At 55.6% G+C, this 14,581-nt stretch overlaps 1 protein-coding gene across 4 annotated transcripts in view; it reads right to left on the reverse strand.

The window, feature by feature from the left end:
* The window catches only part of Ephb2 (EPH receptor B2), a 186,784-nt gene extending 173,334 nt beyond the window's left edge, over nucleotides 1-13,450 (reverse strand). For 2 of the 4 annotated variants that reach the window (XM_076565440.1, XM_076565439.1), the window contains exon 1: nucleotides 13,148-13,290. In XM_076565440.1, the coding sequence (XP_076421555.1) occupies nucleotides 13,148-13,208 (61 nt within the window). In that variant the 5' untranslated portion in view covers nucleotides 13,209-13,290. Of the gene's footprint in view, nucleotides 1-13,147 lie in introns of all 4 variants that reach the window. The other 2 variants (XM_076565441.1, XM_076565442.1) reach the window with 2 other exon arrangements.
* Nucleotides 13,451-14,581: the final 1,131 nt, after the last annotated feature.

Raw genomic sequence — 14,581 nt, forward strand, 5'->3', positions numbered from 1 at the left:
CACACACACAGAGAGAGAGAGAGAGAGAGAGAGAGAGAGAGAGAGAGAGAGAGAGAGAGAGAATTCAAAAGCACAGGCCCCCACACCACCCTACTAACTAGCTGTTGGCCAGGGCCAGTCTCCTTTTTCACATCCACCAGACTCTGTAGGTCCTCTGTATTTCCTAGAGAGAAAAGGAATACCTCCTGGATTCCACTCACTACCAGCTTGTGCTCTGCTGGCTACAACACAGCTCCATCAGAAAGAAAATCAGCCCTTAGAAATCTCTGGGCCGAGCAGCCTCAGCTGTGATTCCCATGTCACCTTCTGCTGCAAGTTCCCCAGGTTCTGTGCCTTTCTTCTCTGGCAATGGTAAATCTGCTAGCAGCCCCTCAATAGCTGGAACTAAGCAACTGGAGGCACACCCACCCAGAGAGCAGCAGGGAGGCTGGCTCTGCTTTCCCTGCTGAGACTCCAGGCCCTCTGTGCACCAGATCAGTGGTTAAAACTCTAGACTTAGAGTTGGAGAGATGGCTCAGCGATTAAGAGCACTGACTGCTCTTCCAGAAGACCCGGGTTCAATCCTCAGCACCCACATGGCAGCTCACAACTGTCTGGAACTCCAGGGTCTAACACCCTCTCACAGACACACATGCAGGCAAAACACCAATGCACATAAAAATAAATTATTTAAAAAAAAAAAACCTCCGGACCTTAAACACATACCCATCCATCAACTCCTCAGAAAGCTTATTTCCTTGCCTATGTCTGCAATTAATGTCTAAACAGTTTAGAAAACACACACACACACACACACACACGCGCGCGCGCACACACACACCTCTATATAAAGAAAGAATGTGACACAAAGGTCCTCCAGATAGTTGATGAGAGTCACAGCTGTATGGATGTTTATGTTTGAAATATTTAAAAAACAGGACTGGAAAGATGGTTCAAAGGTTAAGAGCACTGGCTGCTCTTCCAGAGGACCCAGGTTCAATTCCCAGCACCCCCATGGCAGCTCACAATTATCTGTAATCCAGCTCTAAGTGATTTGACACCCTCACATGGACATACATGCAGGCAAAAACACCAATGCACATAAAATAAGAATAAAAATTATTTTGAAATATTTCAAAATGAAGATATCAGTCCTTCCACCTAACTTGCAGCCAGTGAGTTTGGGTCCAGCTCCACCATCCCTGGCCAAAGTCCATGAGTAATTACCTGCCTTTTCCAAGCCTTATTTTTTTAAAGTATTTTTTATTATTACATTTATTTCACATAAGTGTGTGCATACTTATGTGTGTGCACATGCTTGTAAGTGGAAGTCACAGGGCAATTTGTGAGAGTTGGTTCTCTCCTCCCACCATGTGGGTGCCAGGGACCAAACGCAGATGGTCAGGTTTGGCAGCAGGGATTTTTACCAGCTCAGACATCTTACCGACCCTCTTTTTTTTTTTTTTTTTGATTCTATAGTCTAGACTGGTCTCATACATACAGCAATCCTCCTGCCCAGACTCCCGAGCGCTGGGTTTACACGTGTGAGAGCCATTGTGCCCAAATTCACTTTTCAGTCTACAGGATGTCACGACAGCAACCCGGGTAACTGCTCTTTGGCACCTGTGCCCTCAGGACACCCAAGTCACTGCTCTTATTACTCCTATTGTTCACAACCGAGCAGAGAAACTGAGGCAAGGCAAGGCGTGGTAAAACGGAGACTTTTCTCTCTTCTATTCCCCCGTTAGCACCAGGCGCAGAGGGCCTTACACTCAGTTATTGGTGAACAGCTAAGGCTCAGGAGGCTGAAACAACAGCTGGGGGTGTAGCTCAGTGGGTAGAGCGTGTGCCGAACATGCATGAAGTCTTGGGTTTGGTATCCAATACTGCACAAACTAAGTGTGGTGGTGCAGACCAATAATCCCAGCACCTGGGGAGTGGAGGCAGGAGGATCAGAAACTCAGAGTCGCCTTTGGGTAGTTCCAGGCTGGTTCACCTCAAGTGACAGAGTTGACAAGTAGAGAATCCAGGTCAGGAATTCCGCTCTGCCCTTCCCTCAAAGAGCAGGCCCTTGCCTGAACCTCCTAGCTCCCAGCCAGGGGTCTTGCCTCATCATCCCTCTGGCTCCAGAAGGGACTAGTCCGAGGGGGTCCCAAGTGCCTCAGCTGCTCAGAAGTCCTTCCCACTGCTTTCCTGGAACCACAGGAGCTGCCATCTGAGGCTGTGAGTACTGACAGCTGATGCTGATGGGCACAAGCAAGAAGATGTCACAACCGGGGCCCTGACTTGAGCAGACTCCCTGGGCCCTAGCTTTCTGTGGGTTCCAAAAGGGCCCCTTGGGCTCTGGCCGAGCTGTTCCCAGGCCCTGCCTCCGGGGAGAGGCGGAGAAGGCCCATTCAGGAGGGTCGAGTCCCACTGTGCTCTAAGCCTCTTTCTCCCCACTTACACAGCTCAGATGCTTTTTGTCCTTCCGGCTTCCCATGGACCCGGGCCAAGTGACAAGTTGGTGCTGTGGACATATGTCGTCGCCATAATGGGAATGTTGACCTCACGCTCTCCCTGCTGGGGCCAGGCAGCTTGCACCCCGCCCCTGTGCTTGGCAGCTTCTGCTCTCGGGCACACACAGGACTCCTTCCCGCAGTCCGGCTACACAGGGCATTCATGGGCCTTCTACCGGATCTTAGCACGCATCGGCTCCATCACCTGCCTCACACTTCACCTGCCTTTGCTTTGGGACCCTCTGAAGAGTCACCTCCTCCAGGTGCTCAGTCAGGACAGTGCTGACTGTGTAAGCATGAAGACCCCAGATTCAGGCACAGAGGCATCAGAAGCCCTGCTGGAGCTGTATACTCTTGGCCTGTGAGTAAAATCCAGCCGGCAAGCATGGTCAAGTATGACAGCTTCCCCATAAACACACAAACTTGGTAGACCATAAGCTTTTTTAAGATTGAGCCCCACCTCCTGCAGAAAAAAAAAAGAGGGGGCAGCTGGGGGGGTACCTTTAGAAAGGACTGGTGTTCTCTATGATTTATTATCTGTCTGACTTTGAACTTGGTCTTCCATTTAGGCAACAGATAGGAGCCATATTTCTTGCCTGTCAAAAGTTGAACACAGTGGTTCTCAACCTGTGGGTCTTGACCGCTTTGGGAGTCAAACGATCATTTCACAGGGGTCACATATCGGATATTCTGCATATCAGATATTTACATTATGATTTATAACAGTGGCAAAATTACAGTTACAAAGTAGCAATAAAAATAATTTTATGGCTGGGGGTCACCACCACATGAAGAACTGTATTAAAGGGTCGCAGCATTAGGAAGATTGAGAACTGCTGGTTTCCCACATAAAATCCCACGAACGCATTGCCTGGGCCCATCCTCCACTGGGTCTCTGCAGGTGATGCCAGAGAGGTATCTGTACCCACCCACATCATCACAAGTACACATCTTCTTGTGCTCCAAAAGCAGACTTCACAGCAATGGCGGCATCACAGCTGAACCTTTCCTGGCCTTCCCTTACCTCCCTGCACATGTGATGGCCCCTGACCACATCAAGAATGACAGCCACAGTCACACCTTCAGATTCTTTTATAGTTGAATGAAGAACACAGTCACTTCTTGACACATATATCACAGGTGGCTGAAATTATGACTCCTAGGGAAACTGAGGCCCAAGGGGGGGAAGCCAGTCATCCCCGGACCTTATCTAACAAATCCCATGTCACCAGCCCAAGGCCTGGAACCTCACACAAGGTCTTGAATAAGCTTGCCCCTGGCTACCCTCACTAATTTGGAGGTTCCCTGATTTTACACCTGTCAGGAACTAACTTGGGCACAGGTCCCTAGGTAACAAGAGCCTCTGCTTGCTCAGGACAGATCACACCTGAAAGATACAGAGAGAAAATTGCTGGGGTGGAGTGGAGGGAGCAGAAGGCAAGAAGGAAGGGGCCACCTAGCTGCCCGCTGCCCCCATCCCTGGGCTATAAGCTGCGTGAAATAAACTGTCTAAAAGGTGGTGGTCTATACGTCCTTGCCCCAATGAACGTAAGGCTACTGTGTGCCCGTGGCAGCCTAGATCAAAATCTGGAGCACAGGTTAGCCCGGAGCATGTAGAGAGGTGTACTAGTGACAGCATAAGATGGGAGGGAGTCCAGAACTTTGAGTAGCTCCTCCAAGGTGTGCTTTGGTGAGGAGGAGGCGGTCACTCCAGCACAGTGTGCCAAATCTCTGGCAAGAAAAGGGCCTCTCTTTAAGGCCTGAATGGAAAACGAGACCATGGGTTTCCTCCCTTCCTGAGAACCCTAATGAAGGAGCCTGGGATGACCCCGAGCTGGCTTTGGGGCTGGTGCAAACTGATAAGATGCCAGAGGGTGACATTTTGTGGCACCAGCTCCTACTGTGCAAGAAGCCTTACACAGAAGCTGGGAATGCTTGTAATCTCAGCACCTGCGAGGCTGAGGCAGGAGGATTGCCAGGAGATAGCCTGGGCTACAGAGTGAGACCTGGTCTCAGAAAATCCAAGCTGGTGAGATGACTCACTGGGTAGCATTTCCCCACACAAGCCTGATGACCTGATTGGCTCCCTGGGACTTTGGTGGAAAAGTGAGAACCCACTCCTCTGACCTCCACAAGCATGCCATGACACATACATGTCCATGCTTACACCCATACACTACACACACGATAATTAACATATATACATAATTTTATTTATGTATTATGTTCTTACTAAAACAAGTCTTCCAAGGGCTGGGTATGTAGCTCAGTAGTAATGCACTGGCCTAACATGCACAAAGCCTTGGCACACCCTCAGCACAGCAGAAAAAGAAAGGAAAAGTCTGGTGGTGTCCTGCTTTGCCTCCTGGGGTGCTTAGTGTAGACCAATGACGGGTGAAAAGCACTGAGAAGCCAGGGGGTCCAGCCCTGCCGCTGTCCCCAGGGCCATTCGGGCACTTCCAATCGCACTGCCCGAGCCCCCTGGACCCACAAGGACCCTGGCTGACACTGTGGAACAGAACAAATACCTCCCAAAGACATCAACCCACTGTCGCAAAAGCCCTAAATCACCCCTCTCTGAGCTAGGACTAGGGGGCTACTTATTACCCAGCAGCAGACCACAGATGTACTTTCTGAAGCGTTCTCCCCTGACTGGGGTCCAGCACCTAGTCCTGAACCTAAGAGCTGAAGGAGCCTGGCCCACGTCATAGAAGAGGTGGCCAAGGCCCAGGAGACCCTTGAGCAATTGTCTCAAGGGTCCCACAGAGTCTGGGTCAGACTCAAGGGTCCCACTTGAGCCTGCAGGGCCTGGAGGGCAACAGCAATACGTGCTGCAAGGTGACGGCGAGCCACCCAGTACTCGGGGAATATGAGGAGGTAGCTGCTGCGATCCCGCTCCAGCTGACCATGGCCATGTGGCGCTGTGGGCCTGGGACGCTAGACTGACTTTCAGAGAAGCCAGAATCTCGAATTTTTCTATACGGCTATCCTTCTTTATGTTGGCTAAGCACTCAGTGGAGATGGTGACTTCTGGGCTCCGTGGAGAGCCCTCAGTTACAGCAAGCCACAGACTCTGGACAGGTCACATTTTTCTCTCAGGCCTCAGTTTCCCCATCTGAACGGCCACAGCACTCACAGGGCTCACGACCCTCCCGTCCTATCAGCAGCCTTCCAATGATAGCTCCACAGTGCCCGCCCTCTGTGGAGGCGTGTCCCCGCTCCACCCCCCCCCCCGGCCCCCACTATACACAGCGTTAACACCCGATTTGTCTAACTTACAACAACATTATTCTGACCACTGTGACAGAGATTGCGTTTTTATGGCAGGTTTGTGAGTTCCAGAACACTCCCGCCTGCATTATCTCAGGATGCTGATGGAGTCAGAGGCTGGACAGCTGCCTCGGAGACCCTTGCCAGAGCCAAGCTACCTCTGAGCATGAAGCCCAGTTGCTGAGGCAGCTGGAGAGAACACCCCCCACACACACCCACACACACCCACACACACCCACACACACCCGCTGCCCAGTGCCACCCGGACCCAGCTTGAATCCCGACCTTGCCATCCCCTGGGTGTACCCCGGACAGTCAGGATCTGGGTTTCCTTTCCTTCATCTGTACAAATGGATGTGACCACATGGCCACCACAGACCTGTGGGACACACAGACAGGCTCGGCAGCGTCTGCAGAGACTCACAGCCGTCGTCACCTTCCTGGCAGGAAGTGGGAACCAGGCAGGCCCTGGGCCAAAAGTGGAGTGTGACCATGGAGCACCTGGGGGGGTGGGGGTGGTTCTGGGGGTGTTAACTGGGTCAAGGCCTTTGAGGAAATGGGGGTGGTGTTAAACTAGGGCAAGGCCTTTGAGGGAAACCCTCAAAGACAGGCTGAGGGGCCTCTTAGTCTCCAGCCAGGGTCAGTTAAAGCCCGGCTGTAGAACACACAGGCCTTCTGGGTCTTCGCTGCTCCCCTGCAGGTGAGGGCAGGGCCAGGGAGAGGTGGGGACGAAGGATCTGGTGAAACCCCCGCCTTCCCCGCTCCTGAGCCCAGTTTCTGACTAGGATCCAGCGACTGCAGCTTTTCTAATGTTTATTCACACTCATCACACTTGAGAATCACTTAGCTCACCTTCCTCTAGGGAAGGGATCGGTTCCCGCAGCCACCTCAAGGGCTGGGAACATTATTCCCCTAGGACAGAGCATGGGACTAAAACTCAGAGAGGGTAAGCAACAGGCTTAAGGACACACAGGACAGGATGGTGTGACTCCACATATGGTCGTGTGTGTATGTGTGTGTGTGTGTGTGTGTGTGTGTGTGTGTGTGTGTGTGTGTGTATGCGCGTGCGCACGAGCGCGTGTATGCATGAACATACATGCACTGCTTACAGGACAGGAGGGAAGGGACCCAGGGCTTCACCAAAGGTCTTGGGGACAGGGGAGAGAGTGTTCACATCTCAATTATGCCACCAAATAAAGCTGGGCATGGCTGAGGATCAGGTTACCTTGCTGGTACAGACTTGTATACTGGCTCGCACTTCATCCTCACAGTGCCTCCCTCCAGCGAGGCCCAGTCTGCCGCTTACAAACGAAGAAACTGAGGCTCTGACTGTAACGCTGGCTTAAGGCCACGGAGTTGGAAAGGTTAGCCTCGTCAGAAGGTGTACTCACTCCCAGGGCGTACAGGGGTGGGTGAAAGGGGAGGGCAGGTGGCCCTGGGATGCTCACCTAACGAGGCCCAGGCTTCAGTGGCCTCAGCAAGCCCCAGGTGACACAGGAGTTACCCTCCCCCACCTTCCGGAAGGCAGCTGCTTTAAAAGGCCCTAAAACGCTTTCAAGGCCTTATCAGCCCTGCTTCACTGATGCCAATCAGGAAGCTTCCAGGTGCTGCACCAACGGCCACCCCACCCCTTGGAGCTGTACAAACATTCCTCCCTCCCACTCTCCTCCGGGCCTCCTTCTAGTCAGCAGCCACCAGGAGGTGCCGGGAGGTGGGCACAGGCTCTGCTGGACATCATTTCAACCTGGCCTTCCCCAGATTCTGCCTGGCAGAACTTCTCTCTCCGAAGTCCTGGGTTGTATCTCAGAACACTGGGGACAAGTGTTACTCGCTGACAGAAAGACCAGACAGATGTTTAAAATGGAGACTCCCCCGCCTCGCTCCCCACCCACCCACCCACCCCCAGCTGAGGCCAGCACACAGATCTGGCCTGCCTCTGCCAGGAACTCCAACCTGATCTACATGCTTCGACCTCAACAGGAGCCCAGGCCACTCCTGCCAGGCCCAAGCCTCTGTCACCAGCCAGCTCCACCTTCCACCCACCCTGTCTATGTACAAGGATCTTGGCTGGCCACAGCTCACAGGTGAACACAGGCAGGCAGGGTTGACAGGATGAGAGCCTGGGCTGAGGGTCCTTAAAGATGCCTTAAAGGGGACTGAGGATGTGTCTCAGTTCACAGTGAGCATACCTGCCTAGCATGCAAGAGGCCCCGGATGCAATCCCCAGCACTCCATAAACCAGGAGTAGTGACGCACAACTGTAATCCCAGCAACTGGGAGACAGAGGCAGGAGGATCAGGAGTCCAAGGTCTCTGATGGCTGCAGAGCCAGTTCGAGGCCGGCATGAGTGCCCAGAGAATGCATCCCTACCAGGATCAACGAAGGGGTCAGAGGCAGATAGCAAAGACAACCTGCAGGAGGCAGTGGAGCTACAGCAGGACAGAAGGATGCACTGATGGACGAACAGGACTCCAGACGTGAGAATCCTCTGACAGCTGAGATGCCTCCCCAACCTGGGTTCTATGACCATCTCAGAGTGACCAGAGTGCAGAGTAGTGGGTAGTGTAAGACCCAGAGGGCTTCCCCGCAGGGTCCTCGATGGGGTGTCTGACTCTATGCACATGTAGAGCACTGTCCCAGGGCTAGGGGAGCAAGGCACCTGTGAGATGGAGTCAGAACAGAGGCCTGCCATGTAGGCAGGCACATCCGAGCCCAGTCAACAGGGGCTACACCCACAGATACAGCAAGGAAAGGAGCCCTGGACCCAAACCAGCACATCTCTATGCTGAATGTCTGGCAAGGGAACCATAGGAGACGAAGTCCAGAGAGTGTGAGCACCTTGTCCCAAACCACAGCATGCAATGTTCATATCTGAACCCAGATCCATTGCTCCAGAAGGTAGTGTCTTCATCCACACCATCTACGAAGTCAGCAGGCTCTGTTCTCTACCACAGCCAGACTCTGTTTCCTATCCACAGCCTGCCCCTGAAGATGGATAGACAGATGAATGAATGAATGAATGATGGATAGGCAGATGAATGAATGAATGAATGATGGATGGATAGATGGATGGATGAACAGACTGACGGGTGGGTAGAAGGAGGTTAGATGGATGGGGGATAGATAGATAGGTGTATTTATGGATGGAGGAGAGATGGATGGATGGATGCATGGAGGGGTGGATGGGTGGAGGATGGATGGATGAGTGGGTGTATGACAGAACAGGTCCATCTGATTAGAGTTTTCCAGTGCTGGGTTTTAAAGTGAAACCCTGCTTTCACTGACGAAGATATACACAAAAGCTAACTCCTCAAGACACAAAAAACAAACATACATAGAAAACAACTGCAAATTTACTCCACATTCACCAGGGCTCCAGGCATATGAAGCCCCAGAAGACAGAGCTGGGCTCCCAGCCCTCATCAGAAGGGGTCCGTGTGGCCCTTTGGCTGAACTGTCTGTCCCTCACCCTCAAACACTTCCTGTTTGGACTATCCCCAGACCCTCCCTCTCCAGGAAGGTTTCCTTGGATCCCCTGCCCTTTCCTTCTCTGACGCTCATCCGGAGTTCATTCACTCAACACTATCCACTGGACGCACCTTAGCTGACGGCACACTTGTCACTGAGTGCCCCGGTATCAGAGCAAGCAGCTCTGCACATTGGGATGCCGCAGCCAACAGGGCAGCTTGAATCGCTTCCTCCTGGGGTTCATGGTCCAGAGGGCCAGGCCACATGAAACAAGGAAGCCAAAACAAGTGGGTAGGATACAAAGTAGCAAAACTGGCATCCGTTTTAGGTGATACTGTCAGAGAGGACCTCCCAGAAAGTGGCATTTGAACAGTTCTATGTACCATAACTATGGACATACAAAAGGTCCAGGGGGTCCTTGCCTTTAGGGAACTCATAGTCCAGAGCACTGGCCTTACTGTGACTCTGCAGGACCACATCTGGATTATTCTCAACATCCCCAATGACTGAAGTTATCCATCTTCCCAAACACAAATCTGGCCAGGTCCCCTAATAAACAGCTCAAGAACCTTCAGTGGCTCCCCGCTTCCCTCGGCATCAACTTCATACTCCTAAGTCGTCCATCCCTGCCGATCTGCACCTGTCTGCCCTCCCTTCTCCCGTCACCTCACAAGGGTGCCCTCGAGGCACACTGCCCTAGGTCACACCCAAGGAAATGCCAGATCATCTGGCCCCCCGGGCCTTTCCATATGCTGTTGGCTTGCCAGGCAACATTTCCCTCGCCCTCATAGTCCCAAAGTCAACTGCCTCAACTCCGAAGGGATCAATCTGTAGAAACGCCAGGTGGCTAAGAAAGTTCACTGTGAAAATGAAACACAGCATCGAGCCATCAAAAAGGAAATAACCCTTTTCCAGCCCAAACTGCACCCCCAGGTGGCCCTCAACTTCCTCCTGGCAGTGCTCGGGGACACACTTCACACATTCGCTCCTGCCAACTATTTTCTCTGTCAGCCTGTCCCCTGACTCCCTGCCCGCCCCAGGGTCCCGCACCACCTAGCCAAAAAGGAAGCACCATAAATATTTGGAGAGCAAACGAAGGGCTGTGAGGGGGAGACCCCAACCTTTACACTCCCATCCAGTAGTGAGTCGGCCACCGTCCTCTGTGAGATGTGTCCTGGGGCTTGAAGCCCCAGCTCCAGATGTTCAACACTTTGCTTTTCCTGGAGGGATCTTGTGGTTTGGGCGAGACACTATGCTCACCATTCTTGCCAGGGGACCACTCCCCAGCACACACACGTGCGTGCACACATGCACGTGCACCCCGTCTCCCCTTGAGCACCCTCTCTCCTCTCGTGCATTCCACAGGCTGGAGCTGGGAATTCTTAGGCTGTAATGCTCAGGCCAGCCCTGTGGTGGGCTGGGAGACAGAGCAGCCAGAAGAGAAAGGAAGGCAGGCAGTGGTAGTAGCCTCATGGCTCTGGATGCCAGAGACAAGAGCTGTCCCTCTGGCCCCCACAGATTGGGGTTGTATCCGGGAGAACCCAAGTGTTCCCTGGATGTGCGGCACCTCTCAGCCCACCTTCCCAATTCCTGCAGTCGGATTATTTCCCCATCCACTACCCAGTGTGATCCTTGTAATCACACAGGTGAGACAGCCACTGTGATCACCCTTAAGTGACAGATGAAGAGAAGAAGGATGCTCCGAGAAAGGATTATGGGATGGTGAGTATACATAATGGAATCCCTTGAGAATAGCCAGAGGCCCTACCTAGGGAAACTGAGGCCCCTACAGAGAAGAGAGCTGGTCCAGGGTCCCGAGTGAATTAGAAACAGACCCCTGCAGCCCACCTCACACCATTTCTCAGTCCAATATGAGCTGATCATGATGGATTAAATTCCTCCCACTCCTGCCCCCAAACGGGCAGCGGTCCCATCTTGTGACATCAGCTGCCAACCAGCCCTGTGTCCAGGATCAGGCAGGGCCCAGTCAGGCCACGGCCCCCCAGATTCTAACCACCCACTTGCCAGGGCTGGACAGACGTGGCCCTTCCATCTACCCCACGGTAATTAAAAACACACCCAGGCCTTCTCAAACACGCAAGAGAGGCCAATTTTCCTCCCCTCCAGCCCCACTGACTGCAACCTAAATAGCAATATTTATGCCAAGCTCCCCATAATACTGTAAACATCCCAACGTATAGCGGGCCAGCACATGAGTCATTTCCCCAAAGCCAGTGTAATAAGTGGTACACCAACCAAATCCCAGGGAGCTCCCCGCCAGCAGCCGGGCTCCAGGGCTGCCCTCCACGCCCTGGGCCCGTGGCACCCTCAGTGCCCTGGCCACCCCACTCTGGGAAACCGCAAGCAGCCGCCAAATCCTGCAGGAGCCGGAGGACGGCTGCCTTGGTGCCAAACACGATGGCTGCCATCCAAGGACCCCCTCTTTTCCCCCCACCCCCTCCCGCACTGCGGTCACTAAAATGCTCATTACTGAGAAACTAAGTTCTAGCACGGGGTCCCCCACCATGCCTGTAGTAGCTGTGCCTGGACCCCTCAAGGCTTCTTCACACTTCACCCCAAAGTGGCCCAAGAATAAGACACTCACCCCTCAAGCCCCCGGTGGCACACTCCTAGAAGGGGTCACCCTCTTTAGGGACAAGAAAACACAGCCAATTGTTTCAAAGACCTCAGACTCGGGGCCTATTTTTAACACCCAATGGCTATGGGTGAGACAAGATTTTTCTGAACCCGCGGTTTCCCTATTTGTTAAAAACCAGTAAAAAAAATTTCGACCCATCTGGCTTCCCGGAAGACTTCTCTTGGAGGATTCAACACGATTGTCGGCCGGCAAGCACTTTGCAAAGAAGGCTTCAAGTACCTTGTCAACCGTGCAGCACGCTGTAAACCACTGAGAGCAAAGTACTTCATAAACTGTGAAGCGGTTGGCAAACTGTAAAGCGCAGTACACGTGAGAACCATTATTAGGATTCACGCCTGGTCCTACCAGCCCAGCCATTCCTAGCGGACACACCCAGACCCCCGCTAACAACTTTCCCTCCAGAGCCAGCGAGCTGCGACCACCTGGCAGCCACTCCCGCCCCCGGGGGGTCGGGTGGTACCACAGCGCGAGGCCTCGGGGAGAGGCCCGGAGACCCAGGCCAAGGCCAACAACACATGGCAAAGCATCTGGTCCGGGATCTGACGGCAGCTGGAGAGTTCTCGGGGCTCCAGACTCCACGCAGAGCTCTGTCGCCCTCGGGGCGGTGGCCCGCGGAGGTACCCGGAGGACCCCGCGCGCAAGAGAGATGCCCATCGCCCCATCCCCCGCTCAGTCCTGCTGGGGAGGGGACCCCATTGTACGCCGCGGGCGACCGGGCGGGCACGGACGAGGGGGTGGGGGACACGAGCGCTTCGCTCCACTCTGCGGGTCCTCCTGCTCTTCGGGTCGCCCAGGCTGCATCCAAGGGGGCGCGGCCCGGGATCCCCAATCCTTGGCGCGGCCACTGTGCCTCCCTCAGAACGCTCCCTGCCAAACTTTGCAGCGCCCACTGCGCGCCGGGCCCGCGCCCCTGAGCCGGGTGCCGAGCCAGGCTGGGCCAGCGCCGGGCTCTGCGGGGATGCGGGGATGCGGGGACCCGGGTGGCGGGCGCGCAGTGGGCAGAGCCCCCGGCCCTGGGCGGCGCTCGCCGGGCTGGCTACAAAGCCTCGGCAAGATGGTCCCTTCGCCTCCTCCTGGCACAGTCAATCAGCGCCCGCCGCTCGCCCGGGCGCCCGCGGGGCCCCGCGTCCTCCCCAGCGGTGGCCGCCGGCCACACCTCCCCGCGGCCACCTGCGCCCGGCACCGGCCCCCGGGCAAACTTTGCGACCGCGGGGCCGAGTGAGGGGGCGACCCGGGGCCGAGGCGGCCGCTCCCCGCCCCCATCCCCGCTCACCTTCCACGGCGGCTAGCAGCGGCAGCAGCAGCAGCGCAGCCCCCAGCCTGCGCACGGCCATTGCTGCGCTGCCGGGAGCCTCGGGCCGCGGCGCCGCGGGGACCCCGGGGCTGGAGCGCGCGCCCCGGGCTCGGGGGGCCGGCGGGTAGCGGCGGGGCGCGGCGCACACACACACGAGCCGCCGCCGCCGCGCAGCCAGCAGAATGAGCCATCCAGCCCGGGCAGAACGGGGACCCGGGCTCCGCCAGCGCTGGGCACGGCCCACCTGAGCCGCGGGCGCGGGGGGAGCCGGGGTTGGACTGCCAACCCTGCGCCTGTACCCCACGTGCCCACGGGCTGCACCACGCCCGAGCACGGCTCTCTTAGTCTTTCATATCCCTTCGGAGGGAGCAGCATCCGCGCTGGGACACTGTGACCCCACGCACCAGGGCGTCCGGGACCCCGGATTCCCCCCCGCGCAGCAGTGGTCTCTCCCGGCGCTGTGGCTCCTCCAGATAAAGCAGCGATTTCAGCCCAAATGTTTCTCAATTTTTATTGAATGCTGCAAAGCCGAGATCGTCTGGCGCGGCTGACAGGAGCAGAGAGAGGGGACCCGGGGCGGGGGGGCTGGGAGCGAGGAAGGGGCTGCCCAAAGCCGGGGGACTGGCCCTACCTGTCAGGGCCGGGAGTGCCACCCCCTAGCCTGAGCCCTGCCACCCGCGTCCCTGCGGCTTCGAAAGAGACTGAACTGCAATGAATGAGGGGGGAAAAAGAGGAGGGGGGGAGCTGGGAACAAAACAGGCGGCTTTCCCAGGCTCTGGGGCTGGGCTGGGGCCTCCGCCTGGGAGAGTGGGCCTTGGCGCTCGCCCGCGGGCCCGGGGTTCTCTCTGGCAGGGGTGGCGGGCCCTGGCAGGCAGACCCCAGGCCTTCCCTCCTTGCCTTGTTGTCTTGCGCGAGCCCACCGGCCCCTCCCCGCGGACCTTTCCAGCCGCACATTGTATTTCTCCTCTGTTGATCTGGTTCCCGGTGCTGTTTGCGCGCAGGGGTGTGGAGGAGGCCCGGGGGGTTCCTAGAGACAGCCCTCACTCCACCCCTCGGTGGAATGGACCTGTCTGGGCTGCTCGGTTTTGTGCATAACTGTTCCTTCAGGGAGGACACAACCCCTTGTTCCATTTCTGCGGGCCCAGCCTGCTCTGACAGCCTTCATCACCGTCATCATTAGCGGGCTTGCTGAGGCCGGTGGTGGGCGGACTGTAGGGACCCTGAGGGAACCACCCAGGCAGGGCCCCTGGCCTTTGGGATCCGCGCTCCTGAAAACACGCTTAGCCAACAGCACTGGCCATGCTCTTTGCATTGGGTGGAAGAGTCTCCTAGAGGGGCAGGCTGTTAAAATCCAGTACCGACCCCCTTCAGTCTCTTTGTCCCACAAACTAGCAAAATGTCCCAGAGATGTCT

The sequence above is a fragment of the Peromyscus maniculatus genome, chromosome 2 (assembly GCF_049852395.1).
Source record: "Peromyscus maniculatus bairdii isolate BWxNUB_F1_BW_parent chromosome 2, HU_Pman_BW_mat_3.1, whole genome shotgun sequence".
Lineage (NCBI taxonomy): Eukaryota > Metazoa > Chordata > Mammalia > Rodentia > Cricetidae > Peromyscus > Peromyscus maniculatus.